Source organism: Ceratotherium simum, chromosome 33, assembly GCF_057802395.1.
Source record: "Ceratotherium simum simum isolate JZ-2026a chromosome 33, ASM5780239v1, whole genome shotgun sequence".
Lineage (NCBI taxonomy): Eukaryota > Metazoa > Chordata > Mammalia > Perissodactyla > Rhinocerotidae > Ceratotherium > Ceratotherium simum.
In genome coordinates this window covers 21,760,577-21,782,259 of record NC_141932.1, presented here as the reverse complement: position 1 = coordinate 21,782,259, position 21,683 = coordinate 21,760,577, and the positions used below count along the sequence as shown (strand labels likewise).

General features: G+C 57.1%; 2 protein-coding genes across 3 annotated transcripts in view; both read left to right on the top strand.

The window, feature by feature from the left end:
• Window positions 1–2,006, top strand: part of SPTBN4 (spectrin beta, non-erythrocytic 4) — a 70,253-nt gene extending 68,247 nt beyond the window's left edge. Inside the window, exon 35 of the mRNA XM_087421734.1 lies at window positions 1,041–2,006. Within this exon, the coding sequence (XP_087277860.1) occupies window positions 1,041–1,199 (159 nt within the window). The 3' untranslated portion in view covers window positions 1,200–2,006. The remainder of the gene's footprint in view (window positions 1–1,040) is intronic.
• A 469-nt stretch (window positions 2,007–2,475) lies between these two features.
• Window positions 2,476–14,058, top strand: SHKBP1 (SH3KBP1 binding protein 1). 2 transcript variants are annotated; one of them, XM_014796167.2, is made up of 18 exons: window positions 2,476–2,599; window positions 2,834–2,887; window positions 3,025–3,070; window positions 3,177–3,250; window positions 3,546–3,604; window positions 3,839–3,919; window positions 4,866–5,027; window positions 5,108–5,198; window positions 5,288–5,478; window positions 6,121–6,236; window positions 7,023–7,110; window positions 7,222–7,338; window positions 8,961–9,131; window positions 10,461–10,616; window positions 10,952–11,048; window positions 12,950–13,128; window positions 13,417–13,528; window positions 13,640–14,058. In XM_014796167.2, exons 1-18 carry the CDS (start codon window positions 2,514–2,516, stop codon window positions 13,875–13,877), a joined length of 2,118 nt encoding a protein of 705 aa, XP_014651653.1. In that variant the 5' UTR covers window positions 2,476–2,513; the 3' UTR covers window positions 13,878–14,058. The 2 variants fall into 2 exon arrangements, with proteins under 2 accessions (XP_014651653.1, XP_004441608.1); XM_004441551.3 differs by having other exon boundaries at window positions 13,414–13,528.
• Window positions 14,059–21,683: the final 7,625 nt, after the last annotated feature.

Genomic DNA, 21,683 nt, shown 5'->3' with positions numbered 1-21,683 from the left:
TCGCTAGGGGGCTGGGGGTGGTTGGAGGTGGAGGATCAGGAGGGCTGCCTGGAGGCCCCAGGGCAAAGTCTAGCCTCCTTGCCTTAAGAGAGTTAGCTAAAAAAAAAAAAAAAAGATGAGACGCTTAGAGGGAACTGGAAGTGCAAAGAACCAGAGGTGCAGAATTGCAGAGCATTAACGGCGCTGGAGAAGAGTTCAAGGAGGAAGGTTCCCAGGGGCTAGATCTCAAACGGCATTGTGGGCCATTTGGAAGAGGTTGGAATTTGTCCTAAGGGTACTGGGGAGCCATGGCAGTTTTGAGCAAGGGAGGGTTATAGTGATGCATAAGAAAGATCCCTTTGGCTACCATATGCAGGGTGGATTGGAGAGGGTGAGAGTGGAGGTGGGGAGCCCAGGAGGCGACCAGGACAGGGACCCAAGTGGGAGAGCACAAGGCTGGACCAGGGCAGGCCTGTGGGGAGGGGAGGTGGAGGGGGGTGAGAGAGACAGGAATGTCAGTGGACCTTGGGACTGGGGCTAAGCAGAGAGGAGGAGCAGGCATGGAGGTGGTTTGAAGAGATGTTGAAAATAATACCATTTGTTATCTCATTCATCCTCACAAAGCAGGCTTTTATTCTCTCCATGCCTCCTCTACTTATCTTTAAAATGGAGATAAAAATAGTTTTCCGTCAACCCCATAGAGTTATTGTGAGAATTAAATAAGTTGATATATGCAGAGTCCTTACAGGGCCTGGAAAATGTCAGTGCTCTATAAGTGTCTGCTGATATTATTATTGTTTTTTATTGTTGTTTATCCCTACAGTGGGAATTAGAGATAATCCTATTGCATAGTATTAAGTGGATTAATCCACAAAAGTGCTTAGAACAGAGCCTGGCACATAAGTGCTATGTAACTGTTTCCATCATCATCATTATTATTATTATACTATTTAATAGATGAAGAAACTGAAGTTCAGAGAGGGGAGTCTGATTCCAGACTCATCTATGACTCGATCTCCTCTCTTCCAAATACGGACTTTGTGCCCTGTTTCTCTCTCCAGGAGGAGATGAACGGCTGGCTGGAGGCTGTGGCGGCCTCGGTGGGGGAACACGCCGAGATCGCCCGCTGGGGCCAGACACTACCCACCACGTCGTCCACAGACGAGGGCAACCCCAAGCGGGAAGCGGGGGAGCGCAGGGCCAGCGGGCGCCGGAAGTGACTTCCCACCCCTGGAGCCTGACACACCTCCCCGCCCCGCCTCTCCGCACTGTGTGCACACAGACACTTTCTCTTCCGCAGGGGCGGGAGCCCCTAGTTGCACCAACGCTGCGGACGCGCTATGACGGGCACTGGAAAGGAGGGGACTTCTCCTGAACCCCAAGAAGTGATGGGGGCACTGCTGCTCCTATAGCCATATCTCGGCCCCATCCCGCTCGCCACCCCCACCCCCACCCCAGGTGCTGGGGCTCCATTATTTTTATGCAATAACTGAGCTTGGGGGAGGCGGGTAAGGGGCCAGTTGAGCCAAGCCCCCTGCCCCGATCCCCAGATCCTGCCCCCAGAAGCTGGGGTGGCGGGGGCGATAATTCCTGCCCCCCTCTCCGCCCTAGGGATGGGCATGGGGGCGCTTGTGAGGTCCCCTGGACCATCCAGGGTGCTAGGGGGTGGGGAGGGGACGCCCCCTTCCCGCCTTTACCTCACTTCCAATGCTGCCTTGATCTCTGTCTGGGAAGGGGGAGTGAAGGGGTCCTAGCCCCCGCACTCCGCCGTCTCAGAGCCATGCGGTTAATTCCTGACAGTTTATTTTTGCAAAACGTCGACCTCCTCCTCCCCTGCCCCGCATCCGCGAAGGCTTTTAATGGGAGGGGCGTCAAAGCTCAAAACAGTCTTCCTCTCTCCTCCCCCCTCCAGCTATAGAAGGCACTTCGTGAGGGGAGGGGCGAGGGGAAGCCCTCCCCTGCATGCTTCTGGCTGGAACACCTCCCTGGGGAGTGGGGGAACCGGGTTCTGGAGAAGCCTGGAGAAGCCGCTGGGGCTGGGGGCTGTGGGGCGGTGTGGCAGGCGCACACTGTATGTACCTATAATAAATCCTTCGGCTTTGACGGTCTACGCTGGTTTGTTCGCGTTTCATGGGCTGCGCTCGTGAGGATGGGGACAGTGGGGGGAGGGGAGGGGACTGTGGCTGCGGAAAACATTTAGATGTCCCCTTAGATGTGGACTAATTTCAGGGTCTAAACACATGCCCCCGACGAAGCACCTAGATGCCATTCCTAAAATGGGAACCCCATAGGGGTGGAAGAATGTTTTGCCATCTCTCGTAACCTAACTTCCCCAAACGAGCCGCCGGGTCCGTCCCGTCCAAGACAGGAAAGGCGGGCCCCTTTAAGGAGGCGGAGAATTTAACTGTGACGGGTGAGCGCTTTGTCCAATCGCCGGCGGCTCCGAGACTCTCTGGCCCAATGGGCACGCGGGGGGGCGGGATCTGGTTGCACACCCGGAAGCTGCTGCAGGCAGGCCGGCTCCTCCGGGGGCCATGGCAGCCGTGGCGCCTGTAGCCGAGGGGGTCCCAGGTCGAGGGCCTCCTGGGGAGGTGATTCATCTGAACGTGGGAGGCAAGAGGTGAGTGGAGGAGATTCCTGAGGCCCCACCGTCGGAGGCGGGGAGCGGAGTGGGAATACCCGCCTCTCCTGGGGGGAATCCCTGTCCATCAAGGATTGCTCCGCCCCCTGCTGGAGCAGCGAGAGCCTGGACCAGCGTCCCAGGAGGGAAGGGAATTCGCCCCGTCCTGGTATAGAGGGCTGCATTCCTCACCCTCTCTCCATCATCCCGCGTCCGCTCACCTTCCCCGCACAGATTCAGTACCTCTCGCCAGACGCTCACCTGGATCCCAGATTCCTTCTTCTCCAGGTGAGTGGGAGAGCGAGTTTGGGGCGGGGGTTGAGGGGTGGGAGAGGAGGGTTTGGGGAGATCTAATCCCCAACCCCACCCCACCCGCACACACACACCCCAGCCCATGACACCTGCCCTGCGTCCCCTCCTTGCAGTCTTCTGAGCGGGCGCATCTCGACGCTGAAAGATGAGACCGGAGCCGTGAGTAGGGCAAGAGCTGAAATGGGGCGGCCGGTAGGAGGAGGGACAGGACCCCCACTCAGCCCCGCTCTTTGTCCCATCCATCCTCTGCCCCTCTTCCCCGCAGATCTTCATCGACAGGGACCCCACTGTCTTCGCCCCCATCCTCAACTTCCTGCGCACCAAAGAGTTGGACCCCAGGTTGGCATGGAGGAAAAAGGGGAGTCCCCAACCGACTTCACCCACTGAGAAATCTCTTCTTCCCCTCAGAATGTTCACTTAGGCTGCTTGATCATATTTAAATTCTGTGTCCTTAGAATTCCTCTCAAACACACGCACATTTTCACTGCCCATATCATCTCTTCTTAGAATCTTGATCCCGTCAAAATTTGCTAACTCTTGTGATTCGCTGTGCAGCTTCGAAAACTTTCTCCTCAGAATTCTCTGCCCACTCCCACTCCCCAGACCCTGACCCCTAGTCAATTCTACTACCCAGGGGTGTCCACGGTTCCAGCCTCCTCCACGAAGCCCAGTTCTACGGGCTCACTCCTCTGGGTAAGTGGGGGCCCCATTAGCATCCTCACTGCGTAGAAAACCAGCTCTCTAGTGATCCTCCCTCTTCCCCCTCTTTCCTGAAAGAAGGTTGGGTTAGAGCTGGAGAGCGCTGGATGTGGTCCTGGGTCCCAGGGGAGTGATGGTATTATTCTGTGGAGAAAGAGATGGGGTGGGGAGGAAAGGGATGGGCTTCTGTACCCGGCAAATCCCAGCCTTCGAGTCCTTCCGCCTTAGTTCGGCGTCTGCAGCTGCGGGAGGAGTTGGATCGATCTTCTTGCGGAAATGTCCTCTTCAACGGTTACCTGCCTCCACCAGGTGGGCACTACTAAGGGGTAGAGGAGAGGGATGGTGGACCAGTGGCTACATTTCCCATAAGGCCGCAGCCCTGAGACAGCGTGCGAGTTGTAGTTCTTTATCAGATACTTGGACTGATGCTTGGAAAGGGAAGTAGGAAACAACATTTCCAGTGAGGCAATTGGCCTGCTAGCTCCCTTGAGGCTCAGATGCATGCCCTAGAGCCCGATGGCAGTTGTAATCCAGGTTTGATTTCCTTGTGGGGAAGCTTAGAAAGAACTGTGATCCTTTGCATGGAGGCAAGAAATATTAAAGAAGAATTACTGACTATAATCTCCATGAGACCTTGGAGCAGCCCTCCCACTGGCCATGGATAATATGCCCCAGTGGCTATTGGGAATTGTAGTCCACTAGGCTTTGCTGATTGGTAGAAGGAACAGAGCGGGGAAATTCAGTTTATGGCTTTATTTCCCTAACCTCAACTACCTTCGTGAAGTTTGCCGAATATGAACACCTACTCTATTGTTTTCTTAACTTAGTTTTACCCTCTTTTTTTAAAAAAAAAATCATTTTAAATAGAAGCTTTATATCACTACCTTTATACCATAAATAAATAAAAATAAAACCCACACATCACAGTGTTATTAAACTCTGGCTGGATGCTGTTGCCTGACAAGGGGACAGGCATCTGTTTCTTAAAAGAGAAGATTAGCAAATATGAAAGAGGTATCAATGTTATGGCAGCACCAAACTGGTTCTTCCTTTGTGATGGGCTCAAAGGAACTGAAAAGGGAGTAACCCATTGTGTGATTCAGTGTCATTTAATGCCATGTCCCCGTACCACCTCAAATCTTTTTGCCAGGAGACTGTGCTCCACATGTGGGGAAGTCAGTATGTGGCATACTTTTAGTGCTTGCTACATGGCAATTATTACAATTATTGTCACTCTACCCCTCCTCCCTGCCAGTGTTCCCGGTGAAGCGGCGGACCCGGCACAGCATGGTGGGGCCCCAGCAGGCAGGGGGACGCCCAGCCCCTGTTCGGCGGAGCAACACGATGCCCCCCAACCTGGGCAATGCAGGGCTGCTGGGTCGAATGCTGGATGAGAAAGCCCCTCCCTCCCCATCGGGTACGTATCTGTCTCCTGGGAGGCTGGGGTGGCCAGTGGGGCCCTGTGACCCTGCTCTGAGCCCTGCTCTCCCCCTCAAGGATTACCAGAGGAGCCAGGGATGGTGCGGCTGGTGTGTGGACACCACAACTGGATCGCCGTGGCCTATACCCAGTTTCTTGTCTGCTATAGGTGCTCGGGGAGGGTGGTGGTGGGAGGCTTGAGCCCTGCTGATGGGAAGGGCTTGGGTGAGGGTTCACGATGTCCCCCCCATCCTCCAGGCTGAAGGAAGCCTCTGGCTGGCAGCTGGTGTTTTCTAGTCCCCGCCTGGACTGGCCCATCGAGCGACTGGCGCTCACAGCCCGGGTGCTCGGTGGGGCTTTGGGTGAACATGACAAGATGGTGGCAGCAGCCACGGGCAGCGAGATCCTGCTGTGGGCTCTGCAGGCAGAAGGTGGTGGCTCCGAGATAGGTATGGCCCCAGGCTTTTTCCAGAACCCTCTGCCCTTTAGAATTCTACTCCAACCTGCCATCTGTTAAAACTCTCTACCCCCATTAGAATTCTGTGGCCTGTTAAAATAACCCACCCTGTATAATTCTCAGACCCATAAGAATTCTTTTTGTTATTAGAATGCTCCAACCCTTTAGAATTCCGTATCCTGGTAGAATTCCTTGGCCTGGTAGAGAAATCCACCCACATACAATCCTCTCCTCCGTGAGAATTTACTGCCATGTTAGATCTCTTTGCTTTGTTAGAATTCTCCATGCGAGTAGAATCTCAGAGCCTGTTAGAATCTGCATTCCCATTAGAAATCTCTGACTTTTAGACTAATCTGTGCCCTAACAAATCTCGATCCTCATGAGAATCTTCTGCCACTGATAGAGTTGTTTGCTGTGTTAAAAATCTCAACTGTGTTAGAATCCCACACCCTGTTAGAATCCCACACCCCATCAGGAATCTGGCCCATTGTATCCTCTGTAATTCCTGCTGGAATCCTCTATCCTGTGAAGATTCTGTGGCCCAACTGAATCCTCTGGCCCTTGGAGTTCTTCCTGCCACCCCTCTTTCCCCCATGAAATGGGATCCTGGCTGAGCACTCCTTGCCCTCTGCAGGAGTCTTCCATCTGGGGGTGCCCGTGGAGGCCTTATTCTTCGTTGGGAACCAGCTCATCGCAACAAGCCACACAGGGCGCATCGGGGTGTGGAATGCTGTCACCAAGCACTGGCAGGTCAGAGGGCCGGCCAGCCTGGCTGCCCGTTTCCCGGGTGTCCAGACTGTACAGACACAGGGAGGGGTTCCTTTCTGCCCCACTCTACCTGGAGCGAGCCAGAGAACCCAGCAGTGGGCACATCCTGGGGGTGGGGGTGGGGTTGATAAAGGCCTCGAGAGCATCAGGGAGGCCTTTCTGGAAGAGGGGCTGCCAAGCTGATGTGAAGGATGGTTGGGTTTGGAAAGGAGGCACTGGATGGGGGAGCAGGTGAGGAGAGATTGTGTAAGAGGCAGAAACCCAAAGATAGATGCTCAAACATCTGTCATTCTCTCTGCACCCACCCCAAGTCATGTCCAAAATGTAAAAAAAAATACACCTACGATGTCATTTTCTCCTGCTAAAGTGTGAGTGTTGGAGAGAGAGAGACAGACAAGCTGAGAAAGGAGAGAAAGAGATAGAGAAACAGATCATGGAAACAGAGGAGGAGGCGACAGAGAAGGCTGGACAGAGAGAAACCAGGACTGAATGACTGTGGTAGATGAAGGGATGCAGAGAGAGAGATGGAGATGAATAGAGAAATGTCAAAAATAGAGTCAAGGAGAGGCCAAGAGACAGAAGCATCAACCAAGAGACATTCAGAGACAGAGACACAGATGGAGCTGGGCCTGGGGTAGGCGAGGCTGGAGAGAAGTGGGCCTAGAAACCCCAGGAGGGTTCAGGAGCGGGGCAGAGAGGGCATGCTGTGAGGGGGCACTGTGGAGACAAAGGTAGGGAGGGCCACAGGCTGTCCTGCCCTGCCCCCAGGTCCAGGAGGTGCAGCCCATCACCAGTTACGACGCGGCAGGCTCCTTCCTTCTCCTGGGCTGCAACAACGGCTCCATCTACTACGTGGGTGAGCAGCGGCTGGCCCCTCAGCTGCCCGAGAGCCTCCCCGGGAAGTGGGAGAGGAGGGGAAAGGCTAGGGCACCTTGAACAAACCCACTCTGCCCTCTCCGCACCCCAGATGTGCAGAAGTTCCCCCTGCGCATGAAGGACAATGACCTCCTCGTCAGCGAGCTCTACCGGGACCCAGCAGAGGACGGGGTCACGGCCCTCAGTGTCTACCTCACCCCCAAGACCAGTAAGCTATGACCCGGCTCCCCACTCTGCCGTCAGCAGCCAGCCCCAGCCGGCAGCTGTCTCCCAACTGCGTGTGTAGCATGACCCAGTGAGATTTATTGAGAGGGGGACAGATTAACTCTCATTTAGTCATTTAACAAACACTGAGCACCAAGCACTGTTCTAGGTGCTGGACGATGGTGGGCCTCTCCACCAGGGGTGAAATTGGCCACTAGTAGTTCATCTTTGTGTTCCTTTCCCATCTCTGCGATTAGGGCATGATGCTTCATGCTCCTAAAACAAAGAGGATGCGTGTTTTACAGTGGCTGGAACTGAGTTCTGTCACTTGGGACAGTTTTTTGGTTTTATTTTCTTGACCTCAAATACACAGAAATGGGTTAATGTTTGTTTGTTTGTTTTTATTACAATATAATTCCCGTACCGTAAAATTCACAATTCAGTGATTTTTAGTAGATTCACATAGTTGTACAACCATTGTCACTATCTAATTCCAGAACATTTTTACCACCCCAAAAAGAAACCCCATACTCGTTTAGCAATCACACCCACTGCTCCTTCCTGGCAGCCCCTGGAAACCACTAATCTACTCTCTGTCCCTATGGATTTGCCTCTTCTAGACATTTCATGTAAATGGAATCATACAGTATGTGGCCTTTTGCATCTGGCTTTTTTCACTTAGCATAAGGGTTAATTGTTTTTTCATTTTTAGTGCTTTTTAGATCTTACAGTATCTTTGCCTGACCCACACAGCTGTGTTTTCACACAAAGGTTGCGAATATTTTCCCCCATGTTTTCTTCTAAAAGCTTTGTAGTTTAGTTTTAGCTCTTACATGTAGGTATCTGTTCTATTTCAAATTAACTTCTCTGTATGGTGTGAGGTCGGGATCACGGTACACTTTTTTCTAGCAGGAGTAGATGAATAATACACCTAACTGCACAGCATTTCATCATGTAAGGACCCTTTCTCATTTCATTTATTTAGTCCTTCCCTCCCCATCCCCCTCCCTGCCACATCCACTATTCTGTCATGCTTAACATTTCTTTTCATTTGTAGTCAGGTTTTTGAATTTCATAAATGGCGTTGGGTGTATATCTGAGTTGTCCCTTCCTGTTGTCTGCCTGCCCCAGGTTAATACCCATCCATGTTGCTCTGCATAACCCTGATCCATTGCTTGTCACTGCTGCACAAAATATTACAACCACATTTGCCTACTCCCATTCCTTAGGATGGTCCATTAAGTTTCTGACAGTTACAAAATAACTTTTCCCCTGTTGGAAAGTTGGCGAGTGCTGGGAGGCCCTCAGACACACGCAGTTGTCTTTTCTTGTCTTGCTGTCTATCTGTTATACGTTTTTCTGCCTCTCTAATTCCCTCCCTCTCTATGTCTGTCTGTCTCTGTCCCTATATCCATCCCTGTGACTCAGTTTCTCGGCTGCCTGTGTGTGTATGTTTCTCTCTGTCTTCCCTCTCTTGTTAGCTCTCTCTGTCTGAATTTCTGTCTCTGGTTCTCTCTTTCTCTGATCTGTCCCTTTGTTTCTGTGTCTGGTCTTAGCCTGTCTCTCTCTCTCGGTCTTGGTCTCTCTGTTACCCCGTCCCTCTCTTCATCCTCGGCCCCTCCCCAGGTGACAGTGGGAACTGGATCGAGATTGCCTATGGCACCAGCTCAGGGGGCGTGCGGGTCATTGTGCAGCACCCCGAGACGGTGGGCTCGGGGCCTCAGCTCTTCCAGACCTTCACCGTGCATCGCAGCCCCGTCACCAAGATCATGCTGTCAGAGAAGCACCTCATTTCAGGTGGGTCTCGCCGGCTGCCCCCGGGGCCCATCTCCCTGCAGGAGGGGTGGCTCGGATGGCACCACGAAACCAGGTGGATGAGGATTTCCACTGAGGAGGCACATTGTGTAGGGAGAGACCTAGAGAATGCTGTAAGGGGACCAGTCTGGGGGAGAGCGAATTTGCCAGGGAGGGGGGAGTTCGTCAATTCAACAAACATTTATGGAGCACCTACTGCGTGCCAGGCAAAGGGGATACAGTGATAAACAAGACAGGCCAGGTCCCTACCCTTGTGGAGCTGATGTTCTGGTGGGGACGGCAGACAATAAATAAATTAAAATATAAGTCAGTGTCAGGCAGTGAATGAAAACACAGCTGCGTGGGTGGCTAGAGAGTGTTGGGATCACTGGAGAGTGCGTGGTTCTAGCAAGGCCTTTCTTTTTTTTTTTTTTTGTGAGGAAGATCAGCCCTATGCTAACATCTGCCAATCCTCCTCTTTTTTTGCTGAGGAAGACTGGCCCTGGGCTAACATCCATGCCTCATCTTCCTCCACTTTATATGGGACACCGCCACAGCATGGCTTGCCAAGCGGTGCATCAGTGCGCGCCTGGGATCCGAACCGGTGAACCCCAGGCCGCTGCAGCGGAATGCGCGCACTTAACCACTTGCGCCACCGGGCTGGCCCCTAGCATGGCCTTTCTGAGGAAGGGGCTTTGAGCAGACATGAGGGAATGAGCAGAATAGATCGGTGGGGACAAGCGTTCCAGGTGGAGGGAACAGGCATTGCTAAGGCTCTGAGGTGGGAGGATGTTTGATGTGTCTGAGAAAGAGCAGGGAGCCCCCTTTGCCTGGAGTGGAGTCGACGAGGGAGAGGGTGAGAGGTGACGGGGGCAGGTCAGTGGGACCTTGGAAGCCACAGAGAAGACTTTGTCCTCGACCCTGGCTGAGACGGAGGCACAGGAGGGCTCTGAGCAGAGGAAGGACATGACCTGATGGAGGTGTTCCCAGACCCCCTCTGGCTGCGTGTTGGGACAGACTGTGGGGGCAGGACGGGAGCAGGAGACCCGGGAGGAGGCTGCTGTGATGGTCCAGGCAGGAGATGGACGGACAGGAGCAGGTGGGGGCAGTGGACGGGGTTAGGTGAGGTCAGGCTCTGGAACGATTTTGGAGGCAGAGCCAACAGGATTTTTGACCATTTGGAGTTCTGGGGAAGAGAATTCTCTGAGGGGGAGGAATTCAAAGGGGATAGGATCCTGACACCTCTGAAAGGGAGTCATCCTGGGGCTCGGGAGGGTCAGGCAGTGGTGATGCCCAGCTGGGCCTGACCTGCTGCCGCCCCCTGCTCCTCAGTCTGTGCCGACAACAACCACGTGCGGACTTGGTCTGTGACCCGCTTCCGAGGCATGATTTCCACGCAGCCCGGCTCCACCCCACTCGCTTCCTTCAAGATCCTGGCGCTGGAGTCGGCCGACGGGCATGGCGGCTGCAGTGCTGGCAACGACATCGGTGCCTACTGGCCCCTTGCCCCCCACCCCATGGGCCCGCCTGCCCCCTGTTGGCCTCCACTGACCCCTTACCTGACCCCTGTACACCTCTCCTGACCTACCCAGCTGACCTGGTTGACCTCCACTGACCGCCACATGACCCAGGACCCCCCCAAGCCACCCTCCCCATCCCTGATGTGGCTGCCCCCCACCCTCTCTGACCCACCCAGCTCCAGCAGCCCAGGGATGGGATCCTAGTCCCGGGAGGGGGCTCATCAGTGGGGAAGGGGGCAGAGCCCTGGGTCTAGAGGTCCCGCAGACCCAGCTGGCCCTGACCCCCACCCTTGCCCGGCCCAGGCCCCTACGGCGAGCGGGATGACCAGCAGGTGTTCATTCAGAAGGTGGTGCCAAGCGCCAGCCAGCTCTTCGTGCGCCTTTCATCCACCGGTCAGCGGTGAGGACCGTCCCGTCAAACGGGAGGGTGGTCAGAGGAGAAGGCAAGATGCCAGCTGGGTGACGGTGGCCGGAAGGGGGTCCCAGCTGCGGAGCACTGAGGGAGCAAAGGCTGGGGGGAGCAGGAGCCTGGTCCTAGGTTTGGGGGCTAGAGGTGTCAAAGGTGTGACCTGTGTGTGGGGGATGAAGCTGGAGAACCCCAGGCGCTCGTGCTGGACCTCAAACAGAGATCGCCCTGTGTGGTTAGGGCGGGATGGGGGGCCGGGCAGAGGGGTCAGGGTGGGATGGATGGGGGGCCGGGCAGAGGGGTCATGGCCGGGATGGGAGTGCCCCGGCAGAGGGGTCAGGGTGGGAGGGATGGGGGACCGGGCAGAGGGTCAGGCGGGATGGGAAGCTGGGCAGAGGGGTCAGGGTGGGATGGATGGGGGCCAGGCAGAGGGTCAGGGCCGGGATGGGGTGCCCGGCAGAGGGTCAGGCGGGATGGATGGGGGACCGGGCAGAGGGGTCAGGGCGGGATGGGGGCCGGGCAGAGGGGTCAGGGTGGGATGGATGGGGGCCAGGCAGAGGGGTCATGGCCGGGATGGGGTGCCCGGCAGAGGGTCAGGGCCGGGATGGGGTACCCGGCAGAGGGGCCAGGGTGGGATGGATGGGGGCCCGGGCAGAGGGGTCAGGGCGGGATGGGAAGCTGGGCAGAGGAGTCAGGGTGGGATGGATGGGGGGCCAGGCAGAGGGGTCAGGGCCGGGATGGGGGTGGCCCGGCAGAGGGGTGAGGGCGGGATGGATGGGGGGCCGGGCAGAGGTGTGAGGGTGGGATGGGAGGCTGGGCAGAGGGGTCAGGGTGGGATGGGGTGCCCGGCAGAGGGGTCAGGGTGGGATGGATGGGGGCCAGGCAGAGGGGTCATGGCCGGGATGGGGTGCCCGGCAGAGGGGTCAGGGCCGGGATGGGGTGCCCGGCAGAGGGGTCAGGGCGGGATGGATGGGGGGCCGGGCAGAGGGGTCAGGGTGGGATGGGAGGCTGGGCAGAGGGGTCAGGGTGGGATGGGGGTGCCCCGGCAGAGGGGTCAGGGTGGGATGGATGGAGGGGCCGGGCAGAGGGATCAGGGCCGGGATGGGAGGGGCACAGGGAGCTGTAGGAGCCCCGAGGAGGCGCTTGCTCGAGCCTGGGAGGGGAGCCTGGGAAGAGGAGACTCTGAGCAGAGACCTGGAGGAAAACTGGAATGAGCAGAAGAAAGCAGGGAGGGGAAAGGGTGTGCCAGGCTGAAGGGGCAGCATGTGCAGAGGCTGGACTGGCCCAGCAGGGTGACCAGTGAAGTGCACATGGTGTCTGGGGGCTGGAGCAGGGAACAGGAGGTGAGAAGTGGAGCTGCAGAGGGGTGGGAAGAGCCCACTACCGTATGGAAGAGCTGAGACTGTCCTGAGGGCACTGGCTGCTGTGAGGGGGATGGACTGGAGGTTGGAGAGGAGGCCAAGAGCCCAGGGAGGAGGCTAGGACAGGTGCCTGACCAGAGGGGGCAGGGCTTGGCCGGGGCCAGATGGGGAGGGGAGGAGAGGGCCAAGTGGACTGGCCATGGGGAATGACGAGAGATGAAGGAGGCACCGAGGCTGAGAGTCAGGCCTTCCCCGAGCCGGGAACTGGGGAGAGCAGCAGATCTGGGGAGAATCCCATTTGGGACACGTGGTGGGAGAGCAGGCGGGGGACGTCCAGGAGGCTGCTGGACGCCCGGGGCTGGAACCCAAGAGAGTAGGTTGGGGAAGGATGAGGAAGCTCGGGGTGGTCATTGAGAGGCAGGAACTGAAGCCATCGCGGTGGGGCCTGTGGCCTGGGATGGGTGTGAGGATGAGAAGAGGGACCAGGCCAGGCCCGGGTGTGGCCCGGGTGATCCCTCCTTGCCTCCCTCTCAGGGTGTGCTCGGTGCGCTCGGTGGACGGCTCGCCCACCACCGCCTTCACGGTGCTCGAGTGCGAGGGCTCCCGGAGGCTTGGCTCGCGGCCCCGGCGCTACCTGCTCACCGGCCAGGCCAACGGCAGCCTGGCCATGTGGGACCTGACCACCGCCATGGACGGCCTCGGCCAGGCGCCTGGTACTCCCTGCCCCGCCTCCATCCCGTCCCAAGCCCACAGACTCACGCTGAACCCCTCTCCACAACCTCCATTGTGATCTCCCTCCCCAGGCCTTGCCCTCTGACCCCTTTCTCTGCCCTCCAACCCTTCCCTGCCCTGACTTTTCAACCCCTCTCAGCTTCTGACCCCTGTCCCTTGACCTCTGCGTCTTTTCTCCTATCCCGACCTCAATCCTTGCGTATGACCTCTGTCCCTTGGCCTGTGACCCTTGTCTTGCCCCCTGACCCTGCTTCCTTGCCCCCCAGCAGGTGGCCTGACAGAGGAAGAGCTGATGGAACAGCTGGAACAGTGCGAGCTAACCCCACTGGCTTCCTCGCGGGGCTCTCTCCCCAGCCCCTCACCCCGTACCTCTCTCACCAGGTAGGCCTGACTCTATTTCCCCTTCTGCGCAGTGGGGGAGGGGGAGAACATGGTGGCCATGGGGCCTCAGCTGCCCCATGATGACCTGCATTGACCCTCATCCCCCCTCAGTCTCCACTCGGCCTCCAGCAACACCTCCCTGTCCGGCCACGGCCACCGTGGGAGCCCGAGCACCCCCCAGGCTGAGGCCCGGCGCCGCGGGGGAGGCAGCTTCGTGGAGCGCTGCCAGGAACTGGTGCGGAGTGGGCCGGAGCCCCGACGGCCACCTACCCCAGCCCCCCGGCCCTCTGCGGGTCTCGGGGCTCCCCTCACACCCCCCAAGGTGAAGCTCAATGAAACTTCCTTCTGAACACAGCTGCCACAGTGCCTTTGGTTCCCCAGGTCCGGGAGGACTCAGCTGCCTCTGTTTCCTGTCAGAGCCCTGGGTTCAGGGCCAGGGCCTCCTTGGAGTGGTCACCGTTACTAGGCCCCCACTGTCCCCCTTTTCTGGAGCCAAAGTCACGCTCTCCTAATAAAGTTCTCACTGCCAACACCTTGCTTACATTCTTAGAGAGTTTTGAGACTCCTAGGGAAAGAGTGGGAGAGATGGGGGGCCCAACTAGGTCCCAGGTTGTAGATTCAGGAACATCTGTCTCCTGGTTTAAGCAAAGAAGGGGAATGTATTGGTTTACACTTTGGCTTCAGGTATGGCTGGATCCAGGGGTTCAGACACTCATCCAGAATGTCTTTCCATCTTTTAGCTTTGCTTTCCTCTTGGATGCATCATTCTCAATCAGGTTTTCCCCTCTCTGTGCCAAGATGACTCCAGGTAGCTCCTTAGCAACTTTTTTCTCTCTGGCAGCAACAAAAATCAAAGGATTGATTCTCATTGGCTTGAATTGAGTCAGAGGGCCTTCCTTGAACCAATCACTGTGGCTGGCGTGATGGAGGCCTTCCATTGTCCCAGGGATCCTGTGCCCTCACAAGCCAGGGGGTGAGGTCAGCCCCCTGTTGACAGAGTGGAGGAGGGATTCCTGTAGGTGAATTGGGGTCCTGTTACCACAGGCAGGGATGAATGGCTATAGGGTGGTGGAAACACTGATGTTGGTGATGTGATTGCCACGTCCTTGACTTTTATACCCTAAACCTCACCACTGCAAACACTTTGCCCACATCCCTGGCTGCCCAGTCTTTCACCCTTTCCTGCCCACACTAGAGAGGGTATGTAGGACAGGTTCAGCTCACCCTAGCCTAACATCCTTGGGATTTTTCCCCAAATAATGCCTATTACTATGGCAACTCCTCAGGGATGTTTTCTGCATCTTTTCCTTGGGCCAATGAAGAGGAGAGAAAGTGGGCCAGACTAGGAAAAATGGATTTTATAATATGCTAATTCTAGAATTCCAGAGTTTCTGGAATGCCAGAGCTTCTGTAACATGGTGGAGTGGGCTCTAGAATATTAGGGAATCCAGAACACAGGAATATTCTAGAGTGCTAGTGGATGAACAATATTAAGGTTCTCCCCTGCATGTCAGAGAATCCAGAGAGTAGAAGTTTCTGACAAAAGAACCTGGAAAGTCAATGATTCTAGAACAGCAGAGTGTTCTAGAATGCCTATGAATTTACTCCAGTAGGCATATTTTGTGTGCTGGGGATTCTGGAATGCTGAGAATTATAGAACACAGAAAGGAATCTGGGTTACTAGGAAATCTAGAGCACAGGAGTATTATGGAATATCAGCCCTTCTAGATTGTTGAGGGGTTTGTTTGCATTCCAAGAAATTTATAATGATGGGGTTCTGGATTGCCAGAGACTCTAGAACACGAAAGGGAGGCATAAAAGATGAGTGATTCTAAAACATGAGTGTTCTGGAATGCCTGTAAATCTCAAATTCTGGAAATGTTTTTACATTCCAGGGCATTTAGAACACTGGGGGGATGTTTGAATGTGAGGAAGTCAAGAACACAGGAGGGAGTTGGGATGTCAGGGAATCTAGAATATGGGGGTGTTTTGTAATGCTCACAGATCTAGAATATTGAGATAGTTTTTTCCATGTAGGGAATCCAGAACATTTGTGTTTCTGGAATGCTAGTGATTCTAGAACTGAGAGGGTGTGAGAGAATGTCAGAAAATCTAGGACGCTAAAGAGATTTGTTTGTTTGTTTGTTAATACCAGGCATAAAACCCTGTGTATGAGCACACAGTGGGAGGAAGCTTCTGGAATGCCACGGCTCTAGAACTCTGAGGGATTCTGAAGGGTTGAGATCAGATCAGGATCCAAGGGGTGACATAGAAACGACCCTGGGAGATGGTGGCACTGATAGGGAGGGGTTGGGAGCTGGGGACTCCAAATTCTGGGAGGGGAGGGGAAGCCAACGCCATCCCCGGAAGTTGCAGTGGTGAGCCAGAGGCTGTTGCCTAGCAACGAGCATTGAAGATGCCCTGGATCCCAGGCAGAAGGGAGAAATTTCGGCAGCGCCCCCAGCAAATTCTCCAGCCACAGGGTAGGAGGGGGGGAAAGGGGGGTAACGGGGGCAGGGACACACTGTCCTGCAAGGCCATGTTAGCAGGGATTGGGGGGGCTACACAAAGACAGGGACACGGAGCATATTCTGTGGGCAGAGCCAGGCACTCCATCATCGCGCTGGGACAGCCCACGAATGCCCGTGAGTGGGGCCTGAGTGCCGTAGTTACTGCTTCTAGGGGCTGTGTGTCCCTGGACGGCGGGTGAGCCCAGATTTCAGGGTGTCAGTGTGGGATGGAGGCATGGATTGCTGTAGGTGGCAGTAACGGTGTGAGTGTGGCTGTGTGAGTCAGCCCGTGTGCCTCAGTGTAACGGGGGAGTGTGAAGGGGTCTCCTGTCCCTCCTGCACACCCTCCACTGGAAGAAGGAGCAGGAGTGGGGGATGAGGTCGAAGCTGGAACAGTTGTTGTTCTTAGTCCGGGGTGGAGCCTATGGGCAGGGCAAGTGGCCTTCCCTGTGTGGGCGGAGCCCGGGATCCCCGGGGGCGGGGCTAACGCTTCAGAACTGGAAACCTTATGAAGCAAACTGCCAGAAACCCCTGGAGGCGAGGCAAATATGAAAGGGGTGGGGCTTGAGATCCTAAGTGTAGGGACGCGCTCCAATTCTCTGTGGGAAGGGGCGTGGCCTGGAACAGAGGAGAAGGGGGCAACTAGGGGCGGGGTCTGAAGCTCTGGGGGCAGTGCCTGTGGCAGAAGAGAGTCGGGGGCTTGTAATTCCGAGGAAAGAGATTGGGGCCTTGAATTTATAATGAAGGAAAGGGGCTGGGCTTGAGACCCTCTGAGTTGGGAGGCTGTGAGCAGGGCTTGGATTCTGGAACTCACTAAAGAGGGTGCAGGCGGAGCCTAAGGCCCCTTGTGGCTTGGGAAGGGAGGGAACCAGAATTCTCTAAGGAGAGAGCCTGCAGTTCTGGGAGTGGGATGGGCGCTCTTGGGAGCCTTTAAAGATTCAGGCAGGGAAGGGGGTCTGGTACCCTCTAGGGGCAGCCGGTGGAGAGGGTGTAAGGAAGAGAGCAGAGCCGGGAGCCTCTGGGAGCAGAATCTGTGGGTCAGGGGCGGAGCCTGGGTCCTCTGAGGGGCAGAGACTACAGCCTTCTGAGGAACAAGCTTTTGCTTGTGGAGCCTGGAACCCCTGAAGCACCGGGGCAAATCTTTTGGGAAGGTCCAGAGTGGGCTTGGGACCCTTAGAGGGGCCGGACCTGGGGCCTGGTGCAGGATTAGCTCCTCGTCCGCAGAATTCTCTTGCATGAGAAGCGGGCACCCTTGGGGGCTTCCAGCATCCCCACCAGTCAGGGAGCAAATTCTGATGGAATTCTCCCACGACTGCGAGCCGAGGGATGAGGCTATGAGTGGGAGTCTAGTTTAGGGGACCCTGCCCACCGCCTGCGCATCACCCGCCGTCGTGGGGAGGGGGGGTCCCAGCATCTCCACACGGGCCTCTTCTTCACCAGAGGGTTTACTGATTCAGTACCCCACTCCCGATCCCCCCCACAGCGCTGAGAACTCCCGGCCCCAACGCCCCCCGCCCGGCACCTGTCCCTCTAGCCCCTCCCCTGCCGCCTCCCGATTGGCCGCGCGGGCAGCGCCCCCTGGCGGCAACGGGCTCTGATTGGCGGGAAGTTCGCCACCCGCGGCCGGGACGGTGGAGAAAATGAGTCGGCCACGGGCGGGGGCGGGGGGCGGGGCCGCGCCGAGGTGGACCCGCTGGACAGACGGCCTGCCTGGAGCCGGACTCCACGCCGGACACGATGCTGCGGCCTGGCCATAGCGGCCGCCGCCCCCTCCTGCTGGTGCTGCTGCTGCCGCTCCTCGCAGCCGCCGCCACTGCCGCCTCTGCCGCCAGCCCCAGCCAGGCCGTCGGGGTTGTGACCCCGGGCCGCCCGGCCGGGTAAGCCCCGCTGCGGCCCTCTCTTTTGTGCCCCCTCCACTCAATAAGTCTGGTGGTCCGGGAGGACCAGGACGTTCAGATTTAGGGGAATACGCAGCCACTGCTTCGGGGTGGGCATGAAAGCGCCAGAGCCCTTGGACTCATTAGGGCCCTCTATTTTGTAGGGCTTAGAATCCGGGGAGTACTGAGATTTTGAGGGGAGGGGTTCCCCTTTGGTGTGGTAGAGATGGATGCGGCTCCAGGCATTTCTAGGGTTTATTCGGAGAAGGGTCCCAGTTTCCATGGGGGTGGAACTTTGACTTCTCCTAGGATGATAGATGGGTGTGGCCCTCGAGCTGGGATCGGGTTCCCTAAACTTCTTGGGTGCTTAAGGAGAAAGAGTATGGGAGGTTATGAAGGGACTTTATGGAAGACTTGAGATGGTCTGGTTTTCTAGGGTTTAGGGGGCCTGGGTTAATTAAAAGTGACCCTTGGATTTTCCTAATGAGTTAGGAAGACGTAGACTTTGGGGGTCATGGCGGAGGGGCTTGTGGGGAATTGTGCAGAGAGGGGGGTGTCCAGATTTCATGAGGGTTGGGGATGCTCTAGTTTCCTAGAATTAGAGGACTCCAGGCTTGAGTGAGGTACCAGTGATTTCGCGGCGAGAGATCCATAATTTTCTATAGATTTGGGGGTTACAGCCACCCTTCCTGTGTACGGTGACGAGATCGAAGGGAACAGTCCGCCCAGCACCCCCACTCCCCGCCCTGCGGCCCAGCGCTCCGTTACAAAGGCCCCGGGCTCCGCTCCCGCCTCGGTCTCTGCGAATGCGTTTAGTAACCCGAGCCGCGCCGGGGGCGGGGCCGGGAAGGGGTTAACCTGGAGAAAAGGAGGGAGAGATGACAGCAAGACCGGGGTCCCAGAGGCTCCCCGCTGGGCAGCCTCTTCCCCCACTGGCTCCCACCCGTCTGGAAAGAGTCCATGCGCCTGACGTCCCTTCGCAGCACCCCCCCACTGCCCTTCTCTCGCGGCCTGCGCGTGCGCCCTTGTCCTTCGTCCCCCTTAGCCTGGGGATAATGGATTTGTCTGGGGGCCCCTTAGTTGCAACGCACTTGCGCCGGAGCTGAAGACTCCACTACCCAGATTCTGAGATCCTCTGACCGCGGAGATTTCTCCAACAACGACTCCTTCCTCTTGGTCAGGCGGGAAACTGAGGCCCAAAGAGCAGGAGACGCTGGCTCCAGGACACACAGCGTGGAAGGGCAGGAACGGGCTAGAACTCAGGCCTCGGGATTCCCAGTCCTGGGCCGTGGCTCCTTCTGTATCCCCCTCCACCTCAGCACCCTGCTGGACCCTCCGTCCCTAACCACTGAGACCTGTGGAAGTGGCGCCATCTGCCGGCCACGCGCGGGATGACGGCTGAGTCCAGGACGGGGATGTGCGCGTTGGGCGGAGTTCTCGATTCCCAGACAGTCGGGTCTTGGAAATGCACTTAGAAATCCTCTTTGAGTCTTTTGTGAAAAGTCATTTTTAAAGAAGACTTTAAAACGTCTTTTCCAATAAGACTTCACCGCCAAACACTTCAGAAGACAAATAAAACTAAAGTTGCTGTGACCTTCATCCCTGGAGAATCTAAGCCAATTTGCCTCCCATTGTACAGATGGGGAAACTGAGGCATCGAGCGCAGTGCCTCAAATTGGTCACACGTCTGTTTCGAGCACCCTCAAGCCTTATCTTGGCTTTCCCTCCCCTATCCCCTGCCATCATTTGGGGAGTTCTAGAGTGCTAGGGGCCTGAGGGACTTCTACCCCTTTATTTATAGTGTTGCTGTTTGTCGCTGCTGCCCAAGCCAATCGCCCAGGAGGAGCCGCTGCTTCAGAGGTGGGTTCTTCTAGGTGGGGTATAGGTAGGGGGTGAGAGGGGGTAGGAGCAGAGGGGCTGGGGGCTCCCTTGCCACCCCTCATCCCAGCTGGAGAGCTGGATGCACTTGGAGGAAAGAGGGACGGTCCCCTCCTTCTCCACTTAGTCCCTGGCTGTCTCTGAAGCCTCCTGCAGGGTCCGGTACTGCCTGCCAAAGTGTGCAGGCCCTCAGCGGTGCCTGACTCCAGCGCCCCCAGCGCTGCGGAGCCCCAGCCCCAGCGTGAGGAAGAGACAGGTGTCCCTTAACTGGCAGCCACTGACGTGAGTGTGCAAACCCTCCCCAGCCAGATGCTCAGGAACTCCCACTTCACCACTTCCAGCGCACCGTTCTCTGCTCCCTGGGTCTCTGCTCCCTTGTTCTCTCTCTCTCTGACTATTGACTTGTATCTCTGTTTCTAGTTCTCCTTTTCCTGCGTATAGCAGTCTCTGCATCTTTCAGTCTCTTTCTGTCTCTGTCTCCATGTCCCTCTCTCTGTATTTGTTCTTTCCATCTCTGTCTCTGCTTCTCTCATCATTACCTGTCTTTTCCTCTGTGTCTTTCTCTGCCTGTCTCTGTGTCTCTCTTCTCTTCTCTCCTCTCTCTCCCTTCCTCATCTCTGTTTCTCTCACCATCTTTGTCTCTGTCTCTCGCGAAGCTTCTAAAGACAAGGCCTGGTCCTCATAAAGAGATGGGGGGAGTTGGGCAGAGTCGCTACTGGGAGACCTCCTGGCGTGGTAGGCCCCTTTGGGGGGGGTCAGCTTAACGGCAGTGACAGCCGCTTCTCTGCCCCCTCCCACCCAGGCTGCAGGAGGCCCGAGCTCTGCTGAGGCGACGGCGGCCCCGCGGGCCGGGGGGCCGGGCACCGCTGAGACGGAGGCCCCCACAGCGCGCCCCTGCCGGCCAGGCTCGGGGTAAGAACATCCGCCCTTCCTCCGCCGGGGGGCGGGGGGGGGGGTTCCGGGCCAGATAAAACCGTCTGGTTCCCACGATCCAGCCGCCGCCTAGCCGCCCCCCATTGTAGCTCAGAGCCCCCCCCCCCAAGGACGTGGCCCCCTCTAGGGACCCCGGCGTCCGGCTGCGCGAGGTGAGCCCGGGACAGGACCAGACGCCAGCCAGAGGCGCTGACCCGCGGGGGTGGGGCCGGGAAGCCAGGCGTCCGGGCTCCCCGCGGCCGAAGAGGGGGGCGCTGTCCCAGCAGAGAGCGCAGCCGAACTAGCCCAGACAACAAAAGCGATTGTGCGGGTTGGCGCCTGCCCTGTCACCGAATGCCCAAAATTGCGGGGCGGCTAGGGGCCAAAGGCCTCCCCCTACTTCCCAGACCCTCCCTCTGCCTCCTCCAGCTCCAGCTCTCGGTCCCTGGGCCAGCACACCCCCTAGTCTCAACCACCCTCAGAAGTCCCCCTCCTGCTGTGGCCTCCAGCCCAGATGTGTCCCCTCCTTCCTAAAGTCTTCCAGATGTGGGCCGCCAGCCAGATATGAGGACCCCCGCCCACAGCCTCAGTCCACCGTTTCCCCTTACCCATTCTGACTTCTCCTACCAGGTGTGGGGGGTCCTGGCCAGATGCGACTGCATCCTCAAATGTGCAGCCCCCCAGCGTCCTGCCCACCATCCAGACCCCCAATTCCTTCATGTGTCCAGGTGCACCAGCCCTTCTCCTCTCCCCCAGATGTGCCACCTGGCTGCCCAGATGTACCATGACAGCCTGCTATTCACTGAAGGCCCTTTCTCTGTGCCTAGGGCGGAGAATCAGCCTTTAGCTGCCTCCCCAAATGCGGCCCCCAATACTCTTTTCTCTTTATGGATTCAGCTCTGTCTGGGGAGAAACCGGCCCGCCCCCACCTGTTCCCTTCCCCGCCGCTCCCCTGCGGGCCCCATTCACTTGTTGGTG